This window comes from Morone saxatilis, unplaced genomic scaffold, assembly GCF_004916995.1.
Source record: "Morone saxatilis isolate NCDOM2014 unplaced genomic scaffold, NCSU_SB_2.0 Contig8, whole genome shotgun sequence".
In the NCBI taxonomy this organism is placed as follows: Eukaryota; Metazoa; Chordata; class Actinopteri; family Moronidae; genus Morone; species Morone saxatilis.
The window spans coordinates 19,220,705-19,234,926 of record NW_023340257.1 but is presented as its reverse complement, the minus strand read 5'-3'; the positions used below and the strand labels follow the sequence as shown (position 1 = coordinate 19,234,926).

General features: G+C 40.1%; 1 protein-coding gene across 1 annotated transcript in view; it reads left to right on the top strand.

Annotated features, from left to right (window-relative positions):
* The window catches only part of dph1 (diphthamide biosynthesis 1), a 54,108-nt gene extending 50,785 nt beyond the window's left edge, over positions 1 to 3,323 (top strand). The window contains exons 11-12 of the mRNA XM_035680165.1: positions 2,058 to 2,186; positions 2,563 to 3,323. Of these exons, the coding sequence (XP_035536058.1) occupies positions 2,058 to 2,186; positions 2,563 to 2,643 (210 nt within the window). The 3' untranslated portion in view covers positions 2,644 to 3,323. The remainder of the gene's footprint in view (positions 1 to 2,057; positions 2,187 to 2,562) is intronic.
* Positions 3,324 to 14,222: the final 10,899 nt, after the last annotated feature.

Here is a 14,222-nt window from a genome sequence, read left to right as displayed (position 1 = left end):
GAGAGAAAGAGAGAGAGGGGGAGATCGGACAGCAACCCATAAAGATCCATTTCAAAGCGAGTGTTTGTTTGTGTGCCGCTGCAGCTGCTGTAGCAAGTTTGTGATGGGTTTGGCAGTTGTGTGTGATTATGTGACTTTGCTGGTTAGCATTTGATGTCAACTATTAATTCATTCAACGATTTTCCTCAAAGATATGCTACTGATTTGAATCCCTGTGAAATGGCTGCAAGGGGAATTGCTGTCTTTAATATCGGATTGTGATTTGAAATGGTTGCTGTTTTTCTCCGACTACACATCTTTGTGCACCGCTTAGTGCTGCGCATACATTTCAGAATGAGGCCATTGAGAATAATGATAGCATTCACCTAAGAAGAAAAAGTGATGATTATTTTGAGTTGTTTTTGACTGAGGTCTATAACGGGGCATGTGTAGTCTGAAATTCGCCCCGCTGTAATGAGGAAAGCTGCAATCTGTTTTCTTAAGCTCTTTTTGTTAGAGCTCGCTTTGCTCTCCCCGCTAGCTATTTGGGAACAATGTCTGTGCATTTAAATAATTTGCAGCTGTGTCTATATGTGTGCTTTTGTGATAATTCTTAATTCACCCCCCATCTAATACCTATGAGTGTTATATGTCTTAGTGCGCTGTGCTTTTTGACTGTGGCATTTACAATGAAGATGAAGAGGAACGAGATGGGAGGGTGGAGTGAGCAAGGAGAAGGGTGGGGGGGCAGCAGCATTTATTTTCAGTGCGTCTCATGTTATATTTATAGTCAATAAGACACACTTGGCTCTCCTGTCAGAGCAGGGATTAGCAGGAGAAGCTAGCTTCCATAGAGAGAGGTAGTTGGTGTGAGAGGGGAGAGGAGGAGAGCAGTGGGTAAAAGCTAAAGATGAGAGGCGGATGGAATAAGGGCAGAGGAGGAGAGAAAATGAAGAAGACTCTAGCAGAAACATGTTTGGGGAAAGGAAAGGCAACAAAATAAGATAATGAAAGATTTATCCCAGAATACAGTTTGTTTGTTTAGGAGGAAACAGTATGGTCTTTTAATAGCTGGCTATGAAGCAAGAAAGCCATGTTATTAGTTTATTATACCTGAAGGCCACATGCATAGAAATCAGATATGTGCTACATTTGACCTTTTATTGACCTTAACATTAATACACTACCTGTGTTATACTTATAAAACATAGAAAAAGAAAAAATCCATTAGCTATATTTATCTACTGCTATTGACTTTTGTCCTCTGCTGTTTCTTGTTCATATGAAGGTATAAAAAAAAACATGTTTGTGTGTTTCTATTTAAAGATGTGGCCAGTGTGTAAGAGAACACTACCTTGTCAGTGCTGGTACACACAATACTACCAAAATAAACCACACACAATCTGTGTAACAGTGATGAATTATGTCCCACTAGAGGAGAGATTTCTTCACTTTCTGCATTTTTTATGTTTCCTTTGAACTAAATTATCTAATGGATCAAATGTTTCAAATCAACTGTTTTTAGAGTTTTATGATATTAACTTTTTTTCTCATCATATTTACATACATTATCTAAATTATTCAAAACCGTATTAAGATGAAGTTAGGTCATGGTATCTAAATAGTTTGAAAGATGAATGAGTTGTTGGATAAATGAACAATCAAATGCTTTGTTCTTTCATTCAGACTGCTTGTTTATTCATCTGTTCAGTCATTCAGTTGCTCTTTCTGTCATTCAGAATCAATATTCACAGGCACTTCTCTTCCATATGGAGCAGTCTGCACTTATGTCACAGCACTGTCATGCCAGTGCTGTTGCTCTCCTCTAACAGCTGTTGTGTCATGCAGTGCAGCTGCATAGGGATAACATGACAACTCTGCCTGTTATCCAAGTTTAATATTATGACACCTGTCTTGTCTGTTGTGTCTTCTCATCACTCTGTGGTTTCCTGCAGCTGGTTTGCCCAAAAACTGCAAATACGGTACAGTGCGTACCGTGGCACCTCATACACGTATTGCACTTGTCTCACCTGTTTACTTTTATGTTATTTGTGATTATCTTTTTCAATATCTCTCAGGCAGCTGTGGCTTTACAGGAGGTTGGCTGGAAGGAAGTCTACCCCATGGACTTCTACTCCAATCAGAGCCTGGGGCCATGGGCGCCCAACCACCCTGACAACCAACCTGTGCGGCCCACTCGCAGACAGGTAAGGGGGGGGGCGGGAGATAAAAGAATGAATGACAGAGGAAATAGAGGGGAGGGGGGAGAATAGCTGATAAAGAGTGAAACCACACTGTGTTCAGCCAGTGTTGAAGGACTTTCATCTGTATGTCACCACACTGACACCCAGTGGCACAATAACAACAGGACATGTATGTCGATATGTCTCCTAAAGGCGTGGTTGTGACCTTGACCTTGATGTGCATCATACATTTTCTGTATTATCTTGTTTATTTAAAAATAATTAAAAGACAGTTAGATTTGCAGCTAATTTCCATATTGGCCCATATGACCACTGATCAGTCTGAGGTAGGTACAGTCACTATTCCAAGTGTTAATGCTACACCACTGCCTGCCTGCAGAAACAAGGCTCGGAGCCTGCCCTTCCTGCCAAGCAGTGTGGGCAGAACCAGTGCGCCCCCTGTGGCTGTCAAGGGGAGTGACGCATCGTGACCAGCGCTTACTTTGACTGTGTCTCGTGCCTGCCAGTGCCTCTCTGCCTCTGCTAACAACAGGAGGGAGGTCAGACCAGAGGAAGGAGAGTGGGTATTTGTCTGGACAGTCTATCAGTAAGCCGAGCTAAAGCCAGAGGAGCCCCTCTTCAAATGGATTACCAGCCATACATAATCCCTCATTTTACAGCACAGGAGATAAAACCAAATTCATTGCTTTTACTCACATTCTCTGCATGTGTTCTGAGCTCAAAATTCATGTAACAAGAGAATATCTTGTGTGTTTGAGCTCCTGCACGTTCATGAGTCGAATTTCCATGAAGGAGCTGCTCTCTGCAGCACTGAGAACACAATTCTTCCCGCTCAGGGGAAATGTGTGGGCCTTTCTGTAATGAAGACATAGCTTTTGTAATTGTTAGAGAGAAAAAGCGCAAGATGACCTTGAGCACGTTGTATGGAATTAGAGTGTGTTAATGTGGGTGGCTTTAGTCAAATACAATTCACTTGCCCTTGGATAAAGCACTGTATGTTTTCAGACACTTCAAATGAGTTCCCTTCATGCTGTGTTTCAGAGACAGTCATAGACAGTGTATGAGGCACTTTATTTGATGTACAGTATGCAAGTTTTTATTGAAATGTGTAGAATAAAAATGTGATGCTTTTTGACATAATCTTCTTTCTCTGTCTCACTTTTCTAGTCATATTCTGAAACAATAAATCAGATGTGGAACCCTGCTTCTCGTGTGAGTGTTTTTGATAAACGCAGTGCCATGCTGAAGCGATGGGTCTGTTTTTGAGGCTGAGGTGTATCAGTTTCCAGATGCATGCAGTGCTAGTCACGACTGCTCTCCATCCTTATTATTTATTTATGGAAGACTCTGTCAATAACTAAATAAATAAATAAATAAGCACTCTATTGCTGTTTGGCTGCCACAGCAGAAACTGATTGACAGCAGCGCACCATTTCTTCTGCTGATCCCGAGAACTTGTGAACCTTCCCCAGGTTGCAGCACATTGTCTCAGGTGGTTATGATGAGTTTTTTTTTGTTTTGTTATTTGCCTACAACTACCAGGCCTCTTTTGTCAGATACTCCCTCTGCTTTCCACAATCATATCTCCCTGGCAACAGAGGCCAGTGTGATGCAGCCCGTCCCGCCAGATGTCCCGCCAGATGCTTGATGTCTCAAGCATCACTAGTGGCTGCTATTTTGAAGAGCTCCACACTCACTACATTACAGTGTGTGTGATGCACAGCGGTCAAGAAAAAAATTATTGGGCAGCTGAGATCGCTCTCAGCTGATGTTTGATTAATTTGTTTGATTAATTTTTTGGTGCATTCTGTCAGGAGGAACGAGGAAAGTTTAATATATTCTTCTCTTAGGTTTTATTCTCAGCGTAAAGGTTTGTTTTTCCTTAAATATTAATTGTTTACTGATTTTAACATCAGTAAATGACGATGTCTTTTAAAAAAATGTCATTGCTCTCAAACTTTTTGTTTGAGAATTTAAACCATTTTAGATGGAACTATTGGCTATTTGAATATCGTAATTAAAGTCAAATAGGGGTCTTATTACATCTCTAACATTATTAGACAACGAGTCTGGATACTTTAATGTATGCATACAACTGTAGAATGTTTTCAAAACCACGTTAATGATATAATCTCAGTGTGTCTGAAAATGTATGAAACTGAATTAAAATGGTTGACAGATATTTGTGGGTTGTCTTTCTGGTAGATAATTTGTAATCCCTTTAAAGTAATGAAGATCAAATTGAATGTTAGTCGGTTTTTGTGTGTAAATATCGGAAGCATTCGTTGTAATTCCTATTCTTACTCTCATTCTTATTGCTTATTGTTTATTTGCATCCATGTTGATTATTACCTTGGTGACAAATTATCTTCCATAGATCCATGTTGAACAATTCCAATATAAAAAACAAATGTTTAATTCTTATACCACATACAGTTCATAAGTTATGTCAGTAATCTCCACCGTTTGTAGCAATATCACATCATTATGGTAAAATTACATAACAACATCAAACATATGACATATAAAACATGAAAGCATGAAAAAGAATAATCTTAATTCATTTGAAGCCATACTTCAAATAAAATCAAAGAATACTTATTTTGCAGGCCTATCTTCAGGAATAACCTTTAGTTGCTTCTTTTAACACTTTTTGCAAGAATGAGATATAAACTATGGCAGAACATGCCAGTAAAACATGGCTCTGTACAAAGTTGTTTAGTTTGTTTGTTTTTCAGTGCCCTATCTGTGCTGATGTTATGTAACTCAATCCCACCTTCGTATCAACATGCTGCCATATATATCCTTGTTTTTAGTAATGAACAGTATAATTAACAGAGCCTTCATCCAGGTAGAGCACAAAAGTATAGCTTAAAGTGGAATAAAACCTGTCTAGCTAACTCTGCCTGTGTAAAATAGAGAAAACAAAATGGTGGAGTTACATCAAACCTCCTAACATCAATAAAAGTACATTTCTGAGTAGTTGGAACTATTTCAAAGCATATTGTGGTTACTTAATGTGGCTCTTGGAAGCAAACTAAGAGGGGAGTTAGACCGGAAAGTTAATGAGGCTCTGATCCACAGATCTGTTTTAACTCTGCCAGTCGCAGCCAGACGGCAGTGTGAGTAATGTAAACCCCAGTCAGTCTGGCCTGTTCTTCTCAGATTCATTACCAGCCATGTAGACAGCTGAATCCCCACTGGATGGCAGTGTTTGCGTAGCTTATTTTGCAGTCCTGTAAGACATTCAAGTCACACACTCTTCACTGGAGAGGCTGTGCTGGGCATGGCGGCACGTGAGTGAGTGTGCTTGGCAGAGTGCAAGTACCCAGTGTTCTTCTGTAGCCGGTGTGTGCAATTCTTTCCAGATGTGGTAGGAATGTGACTCCACGCTTTTTCATCCAACTTGGCATCCCGTCTCTTCCCCTCTCCATGGTACACTCCCTGCTCTGAATGTGTTTGCCATCACACTTCCTCTTCCATCAGCAACCAGTTTCCTGTCCAGAGGGCACAGCTCTGCCGACAGCAGAGAATTTTGCGACATGTTTATTATGAGTCTGCAGTGGCCACAGGTTTGAGCCTGTGCTTAACACAACAGGTGCTCATGTCACGTACTGCTCACAGTGATATCGATATACCCTGACTGCGTGGTCAGCTGGTTGCCATTGGTGCCCAAGCACTTGTTTGCCTACAGCAGTAAGCAGTGATATGACTCAAAGGCCATCAGCTAATGCACCCTCAACAACCACACATCCAAAGGAGGTGATTGAAATAACCCATTTTCAGTAAATATGAACTGTTTGTCTGGGTTGTTTTTCTGTGGCTTTGTCTGGTTCCTGTGAGCAGGTAAAACATGTCAGTTCCTGTGATGTGTTTAGTTGTTTATTTCTCTGACCAGGGAAAGGCTGAGTCACAGCAGTTCCTATCGCTAAGTAAATGCATTATCGAAAGCCTTTATCACAGTCTAGCGTTCATTTTCTTCTCATATGTTTCTTGTTATTACCGGACTTTTATGTCCAAAAGGGAAATCAGGCTTGGGTGGAAAAGAGACAGGAATTTTGAAATATATTTTTATGACTCATGGCACTACAACACAAATAAACAGAAGAGGAGGAGATTTGTTTTTGCAAGTTCCTTTTTTTTTTACCATCAGTGTTGCTTTGAGGCAGAGTGTGACTTCAGAAAGCCACATGTGACTGGGGCTGTGCTGGGGAGGGAGTGGCCGTAGAAGACATGTATATAAGATACAAAAACTGAGGAGATAGAAGTCGGTATATCCGCATCTGCTTCTCTCTTTCTGTATTTCTCTGTATTTTCTTTCAGCAGTTCCCCTGGATTACATTAGAACTTAACAGAAATCACAAGAATAGAAACTGATTTGGCTAAACTCGCCTGTATTTACATCTGTCAAGACACTGTAGGTGGGTGAGAAACTGTTTCGGAGAAAGTATGAAGGGAGAGAAATCAATGCTCGGCTGAAGAGGAATGCTGTTTGAAATATTTCTTTGAGGGTGCTCCGGCAATAATAATGGATGTCTGATGTGACAGTGCATGTGCAATTTCAATTTCAGACGAAGGCCCTAGGGAGAAGAACTGCATGCACACAGATGAACAGAAAGCCTCTGTTGTACATATTTAACAGCATGTGTAAACCCAAAAGGTAGCGTGTTCTTGAGTGAACTGGACTTGCAGGTACCACTGATATCTTTATTATTATTGCGTTCTGTTTCCACATTTTGCTCACAAAGCATCAAGTCTGCAATTCAAGGAGAAAAGCAAATGAGACCTTTATACAATAACAGCTAAACAAAGGCAACAGGTTCCTTAAGGGGAGAATTAGAACAGTTAACATCCTGCTGTATTTATATTAAAACTAGTCTAATTCTTCAATTTATTTTAGTTAAGTTGAAATAATGTTGGAAATTAGCAACTACTTATTTAACAAGCCCTTGATCTGCATCCCTGTGGAAATTTGAACAATAAATGATTATGTCTAGAGGCTGCTGACTCTGTGTGTGTGTGGGAGAGAAGAAGCCTGGGCGGCCAAACAGCAATGTGAAGGAAGGTTGCTAGAAGGTTGAATAAGAGTCTTTATTGGAGAAAAAAAGTGGTGTAAAGAGATGACTAATTCTGCGTGGGAGGTCAGCCTGTCCCTGATCATCCGGCCAAGAGCCACCCCAGCACAGGGCTGTCACAAAGTCACCTTCTTCCTCAACCCACTCCGTCCTGCCATGGATTGTCAGCGTTTTCCTGTCATGCTGTGATCTGCTGGTTCTTATTCATTAATTTAGTCTTGCCACACTCAGTCTAACGGGAAGGGGAACACCTGTAAACTCGAAGGATTACTGATTTTCATTTGTCGTTTTACTTGAAGGTTTTTATGTCTTTCTAATCATAGTTTGAGGGCCATTCAAACTGATTAAAGAATAAGAATTTAAGTAGGCATCTAATATCAAGTTTTTTTTAAAACTCCTCTTAGTGAAACATTTCTGAATACCTTTTTTAATTCTTCAGATTCTTACTTTAATGTTTATAAGTCCTTAATAAATAAATTGAAAGGATAAATTAAAAATGCAAAGTTGTATTAGTTTCCTTTCCATTTACATAATACCCGTAATTAGTTGGATGCTTGCAGTATTCCTGATTAACTCTAAGATGCAAAACTTTTCAAACAAGCAGGAGCAGTCACACTTTGTATTTACTAGAATTTCTTTACAATTCTGGCAGTTAGGTCCACAGGCAATTACCTTCTGAATCACCCTTATATGGTATGGTCCTTATATTTTATCCAAAACCAAGTGAACATCAGTTGCTAAATACTGTAAAGGATGATTATAGTAGATCCAGACAAAGTCATACCTATGTACCTGTAATTATGTGTTCCCAGATATCTGTGAATATGTATACTGACCCTTTCTAAATTATTAGCTTTAATAGCACTGATTTATTCCAATTTCCAATTTTGGACAGCTGCTCATTGTTAAAACATCTGGAATAACTGTACAACTGTGCAGCTGTTAGAAATTAATCGGGAGAGGAAATATTAGTCATTTGAGAGTGATGGACTCGTAGTTCTCCAAAAGATACATCATTTCAGCTTACCAGCCTACCAAATAGTGTGGCTGTGTTAGCTAATAATTTGACATATGGATGTGAATATTAATGTAAATGAGCATGATTCATTTTTTTTCTTGTTTGGTGGCTTCCGTGGCCCGTCTTGTGTCACTCAAAAGCTAATGATGCTTTTCCAGTAAAAATACTAATAGCTAATGATTAGTAATTGGTTTTGTGACATTACTACCTGATTTAGAGTTAAGAAGAAAAAGATCCAGTAAGACGGTGGTCAGCATGCAGGTTCACACATAAAGGACTAATTACTGGTTATTTAACACAGTATCTAGGAGTATGCTCTCAAGAAACATTTAGGTGTTTAATTGTAATCATTGTTATATTTTATATTTTAGATATTCATTATTCTGATTCTCTTTTACTTTGTATCCTTTGTAACTATACTAAACATGTATAATTTACGCTTAAGGGCTTTCACCAAATGTGTTCTTTATAAACACTATTATAATGTCATTAAGTCATCATGAGCCTATTGTTTACTAAGGACTTATTTTTGTATGAGTGCTGTAACATAATTAAGAAACACAATAAAAACACCTTTTGGCGCCTTAAACTGTCCCATGAATGTGGTAGTTAATGTGAGTCTTGTTTTCTCTTCATTCTCTTATTCTGGTGAACCTGAACACATTGTTAAAGGAAATCTTAACAGGTGTCACTCGATAAGGTTGGTTTATGTAAGTATGATACATGTTACCTCTAAGGGCAACAGGTTTATACTGTGAGGTAGAAACTTTGTATAAAAACAAATCTTAGCATGTTCAAAATTTACATTATACAATTGTGGCTGTGCTGATTTTTGAGTGAAAGAAACCTTTTGCACAAAAAAGATAAACTCCCTAAACCATACTTTTGCTGCGCGTATTTTGGCTTAATTGCCATTTACTTTAGATGTGGATCTCCTTGTCTTTACATAATATTTCTTGTTACATGAAGTCCTCAGGCTAAAAATATTTTTACCCTTGAGACCACTGAGTAAAAGTGGAGCACTTACCATTGTGTTTTTTCTAAGGATTGGGCCACTTGAAATCAATTTATTAAAAGAGATAAATCAGGTACATATAATGTCATTCACTAACTTGCCTTGTCCCAGTTGTTTTGGCATTGAATGTACAGCTTGAACTTTTCAAGTTTTTGTTTAACTTCTTTTTAGTGTTCTTTCAACATATGGACACAGACATAGACTTTGCTACACATGTTACTTCTTCCACTGTGTCACTGTTTAAATCACGATTTACCTCTTCTAATCATATGTTGCCAAAGACTGCTGAAAAAGACAAATGTTCTAACTTTACCAAGTTAATCGTGGATATTAAAATCAGGTTGACTATAAATGGCAGTGGTGTTCAAAGTCTTGGTTCTGAACAGTAAGAGTTTGTGTACTGCTGGAATGGAGTTCAGCATGTAGATTCTTACAGTGCAGAGCCAACGGCCACTCATCTGTAGAGGGACCCTCACTCAAGAGGATGGTGACTATACCCTCAGAATGTCTGATTATCAATTTAATGAAATTCTTAAACCAGTACATTAATGTTGGCCAGGCTGCTGAAGAGTCCTTAAGCAAAACACTGAATCCCTGTCCGAGTCCAAGGTCACTGCTGATTACAGTTTTCACTTCATTGTTAAAAAGTAATTCAAATCATTATTATTGACAAAGATACAGTCTTATGTGCTCATGATTGATTAATTTATTGATAAGAAATGATACATTACATAGGTATAATTCATGCATGCACATTACTGAAAGGGGAAATTAGTTCAGGAATGATTCAAATAAAGCTGAATAACCCAACATACTGCTATAACTGCTGATACGGAGTAAATATCAGGATTCTCAGCAGTTTCAGGATGTTCCCTGAGCTCTTTTGCTGGCAGGAGTGGATCAGTTTTCATCAGCACTGGACAGGTAGCCTTTGCCTGACACTGCTGCTCTGATAAACCTTCAAAACTCAAGAATTTCATCTACATGTCAAGGAGTCTTCCGTGCTCCAGGATATGGGTTTACTATGATATTCCCTCTCAAATGTAGAGTCATTTTTAACGATGTTCATCAATATTTTGTTGTCTGGATAACATCTTGGGCATGTTAGGATTTCTGTTTCTGTATGCTTAATAATGATCAGGTTCATAGAGTGCAGTAATGTATACTGTATGCAGCCAGGCTCTTTGGTTTGCATTGTACATTATGTATTTCTTACCGCAGAGGATTCGGGTCAATCTTTTGTTTTCTTTACTTTTTCTGCATTGATTGAATTACATAAATTATTTACTCCACAGAAACTGCTGTAAAATGTCTTGTAGCCAATTAAATAAAATGGCACTGCTGTAATTATTTCAACATTTCTTTGGTCACTTTCCCTCTCTTTCTGATTCTAGTGCGTCTTTCTCAACAGCTCTTTTGCTCCACCCTGGTTCAGATGTGTGTTTTGCCCCCTAGCGACCATGGCTGTAGACTGTTACCAGTGGTGCTGTTGCTACAGTAACAATCTAATGCCACGGTCACCATGGAGACAGCGGGAGAAATATGATTGGCTGTGGTAACCACTGACGTCCTCGGTGGTTTGATGATGTTGGTGATGCAGCCTTCAGTAGTGCTGGGCTCCGAAAAAGAAACTTCATACAGTACAGCAGCATCTTCCCACTCAGCTTAACTCTTACAGTCACAAAGGTGAATTCTATCACACAGAGCAGAGGTTTGCCAGACGTCAGTAGCCATGACTGTAGACTGTTACTGTACTTTGGAGGAGTTTTAGCAGTAAGCAGTCTAGAGCCAAGGTATTGATGCACTGACTGATATAACAGAGCAGTAGCATAGAATTGAATCAGACTGCAGAGAGTAAGAAAGCTGGTAACAACATGCAGAGGGAAAGGAGGGGTGTGCAGAGTGCGAGAGACACCATAATGCTGCCCTTTGTTCAACAATTAAATGCCATCTATAATTGCATTACATAAACAAATCATGGTGTTAAAGGGCAAAGGAAAAAAGAGCTTTTTACTGCTCTTTACAGTTGCCTGGCATATCTCTGGCGCACTACACAGCCATTAGCCAAATCAGATCATACTATGACACAGTGCTCACAGCAGCACATATCATAGCCTTTCCTTCCAGAGGCCTTAGGCTATGTATGGCCAGACTAGCGGTTACATAGCCCACTTGCTGTGTTTGTAGTATTGATTTCCATGCCGATTATCTATGAGTCAGCCACAGGATATGGACAGACGGGAGCACAGGGCAGATTGGTCGCTTATGCAAGCTCAACTGAATAACTCTAGGACTGACGTCAGCAGTCAGGAAATTTGAGTGATCACAAGCACTCATCTGATGTTCATGTACTGGCAGTTTAAAGCCATGTAAAGTGGTGATTTGTGTATTTTTAAGAGTAAGAGAGCAGATAAAGGAGAGCTGTGGGTGGGCTAGTACAGAAGTTGCCACCAAAGTGTCACCAAGGGTTACCACTGGCTTGGACATGTTCCTGAGTCATATTTTAGTCTGTGTCTGTCTCCAGTGGTGTCATGACCAGTACTAACACGACTAACAGTTATCTAAGTAAAGCTCTAATCCATATGTGAAAAAAAATCCAAAAATCTTTTTTAATTATCAAAACTAGATCAATTTGTTTTGTAACTAAGTATTTGGCATTTTCACTTGTCACTGTCCATGGTCCTGAAGAGCATCCACTGACCGAGAAACACAGCTGGCCGAGTTTCTGCTGCTGCGTAAGCCGTAAATATCCCTACAGATGCGCCTCTCTATTTGTAAGAGACATACACATGTTAGGTGGAAGTCAGAAAGTTTGAAATACTCCTCTTGTTAAACTATCAAACTGGTCAGAAACATGCGTGGATGACAAAGTAAAGGGTCTCCAAGGCCACACTAATGAAATTCTCTATAACATTTTAAAATATCTAAAATATTTATTCCATATGTAGATATAATGTCGGGTGGTTCACTGATTGTAGAGACATAAATCCGCTAGTTGTTAGTACTTGTGTATTAGAAATCTGCAGCTTCATAGTTTATCAAAACGCTATGCAGGTCAGCCCACAGACCACGTTCAGCACCATGGACAGCGCCACGCTGCTTCAGCTGGTTCTTCTAGCTCTCTGAAAGATCTTCGAGAGAAGAGTACACAAGTCGTTTAAAGCCTCTGTGCACCCGGACATCAGGGCTAAAAACTGTGGGAAAGGGTTATTGAACCATGCTCATTGTAATTCTGGTCATAGCCCCCTCCAGGAGTTACACTGGGGAGTTTTCATCAGACCCCCGGGCCTTCCCACCCCCTCACCTCCTTCATCTCTCCACCTCGTATACAGACACATCGCAATGCAGGTTGTAGACGTATATAGGCGACTGGCACTGTGTCTTTAAAGCTCTCTGATGGGTGATTGGGAGTCGTCTGCATGTGCGCAGGAATGACGCAAAATTGACTTCATCTCAAGAACGCGTCACGATGTCATTTATACATAAAAAAAACGAGAAAAAAAAACTGCCGAACTATGGAAAGGATCTCTGCCTGCCAAAGTGAGGGATAATAGGTCACTTTATTTAAAGTAGGTCTCTCTCCACCAGGGGGTGGGGGGAGCGTACATCGTTAAACTGATGGATGTATACCCTCCGGCTGATTCTGAGCTCTTTGTTTTATATTTTGGTTCCTGCATAACCCTAACAAGCATCACACGAGTACATGTTGTCCTGTGACACATCAGTCTCGGCTGTGTTAGGCATTCGTAAGTCCAAGGAGCAGCCCGTTTGGACACGTCCCACATAGGCTGACTGATACCCTTGAAGAATAAAGAAATGAACGGCATGTCGTGATTCGCTTCCTATCTGTGGGGATGCAGCCTGGTTAACATGCAGTCAGCGCAGCCTACACCCTACAAGACATTCTCTCCTTTTTTCACAGTTGTCACTGCCCATGTGCGCCAAAGTGACTCACACTGCAGTAACTTCCAGCCTCTGTAATCTACCGTAGATTCACGAAATGGCACGCAGGGGTAAATTCGTGAATCAAGAAAATAAAAGAAAATAAGCGTGCTTACACAGCTTTAACAAAGATCATCATTGTTGTGATTTTTCTTGCTGCACGTGGATCAAGACAGCTATTGTGATCGTTATGTAGAAGACAAAAATTGGCACAATGAAAAAGAAAAAAACTTACCTCTTGGTCTTCATTGGTCCAGCTGATCTCTTCAGTTTACGACTTGATCAAACTATTACAAAAGCATAGTTTTACCATTTCCCACCTGCTCAAGTTCTAACTTGGTGGCGGCATATGTGATCCTATCTGTATCCTATCTAACCACACTGTCTCTGGTGCGTAATTTTCGGCTGAAGTAGCTCGAATCTTGATTTATTTTTCAGTCTTGCTTCTCGCTCTTGCACCTCGGTATCTCATGAAATTCAGCGGGCTGTCCCGGTGATCTGCTCTTATAGACATCCCGTAGTACTAGTAATGGAGATGGGAGGGGACACTCATTCATTCAGAAGCATCACCTACATGGACGATGTACGTGGACTCTTACGTCATCGAGGAAATTTAGTCAACAGGAGGACGCTCAGGGTTCCGTGAGGGGAGGAAGGAGAAGGAAGCATGACAGGGGGTGGGGGAGGGAGTGTGTAGGGGTGATGGGGACAATCTTTGGCTTTCTATTGGGTACAGTAATGCTTCCCTCTAGTCCTGCTTGTATTTGTCAAGCACGTTTCAGAGCAGAGGATTAATTGTCCCCCAGGAAATTGCTTTAGAGGTGTATAAGCCTGTGTGCCAAAGCGAGGCTGGAACAAGAAATCTTCTATAGAAAAGCAGAAAAAGTTAACTGAAGAATTAGTCACTTGGACCTGTTGTTGGCTTATTCAACTATTTGTCTTGACTTGTATGTATGATAACCCTGTGTGTTTATGTCAAGTGGATGATC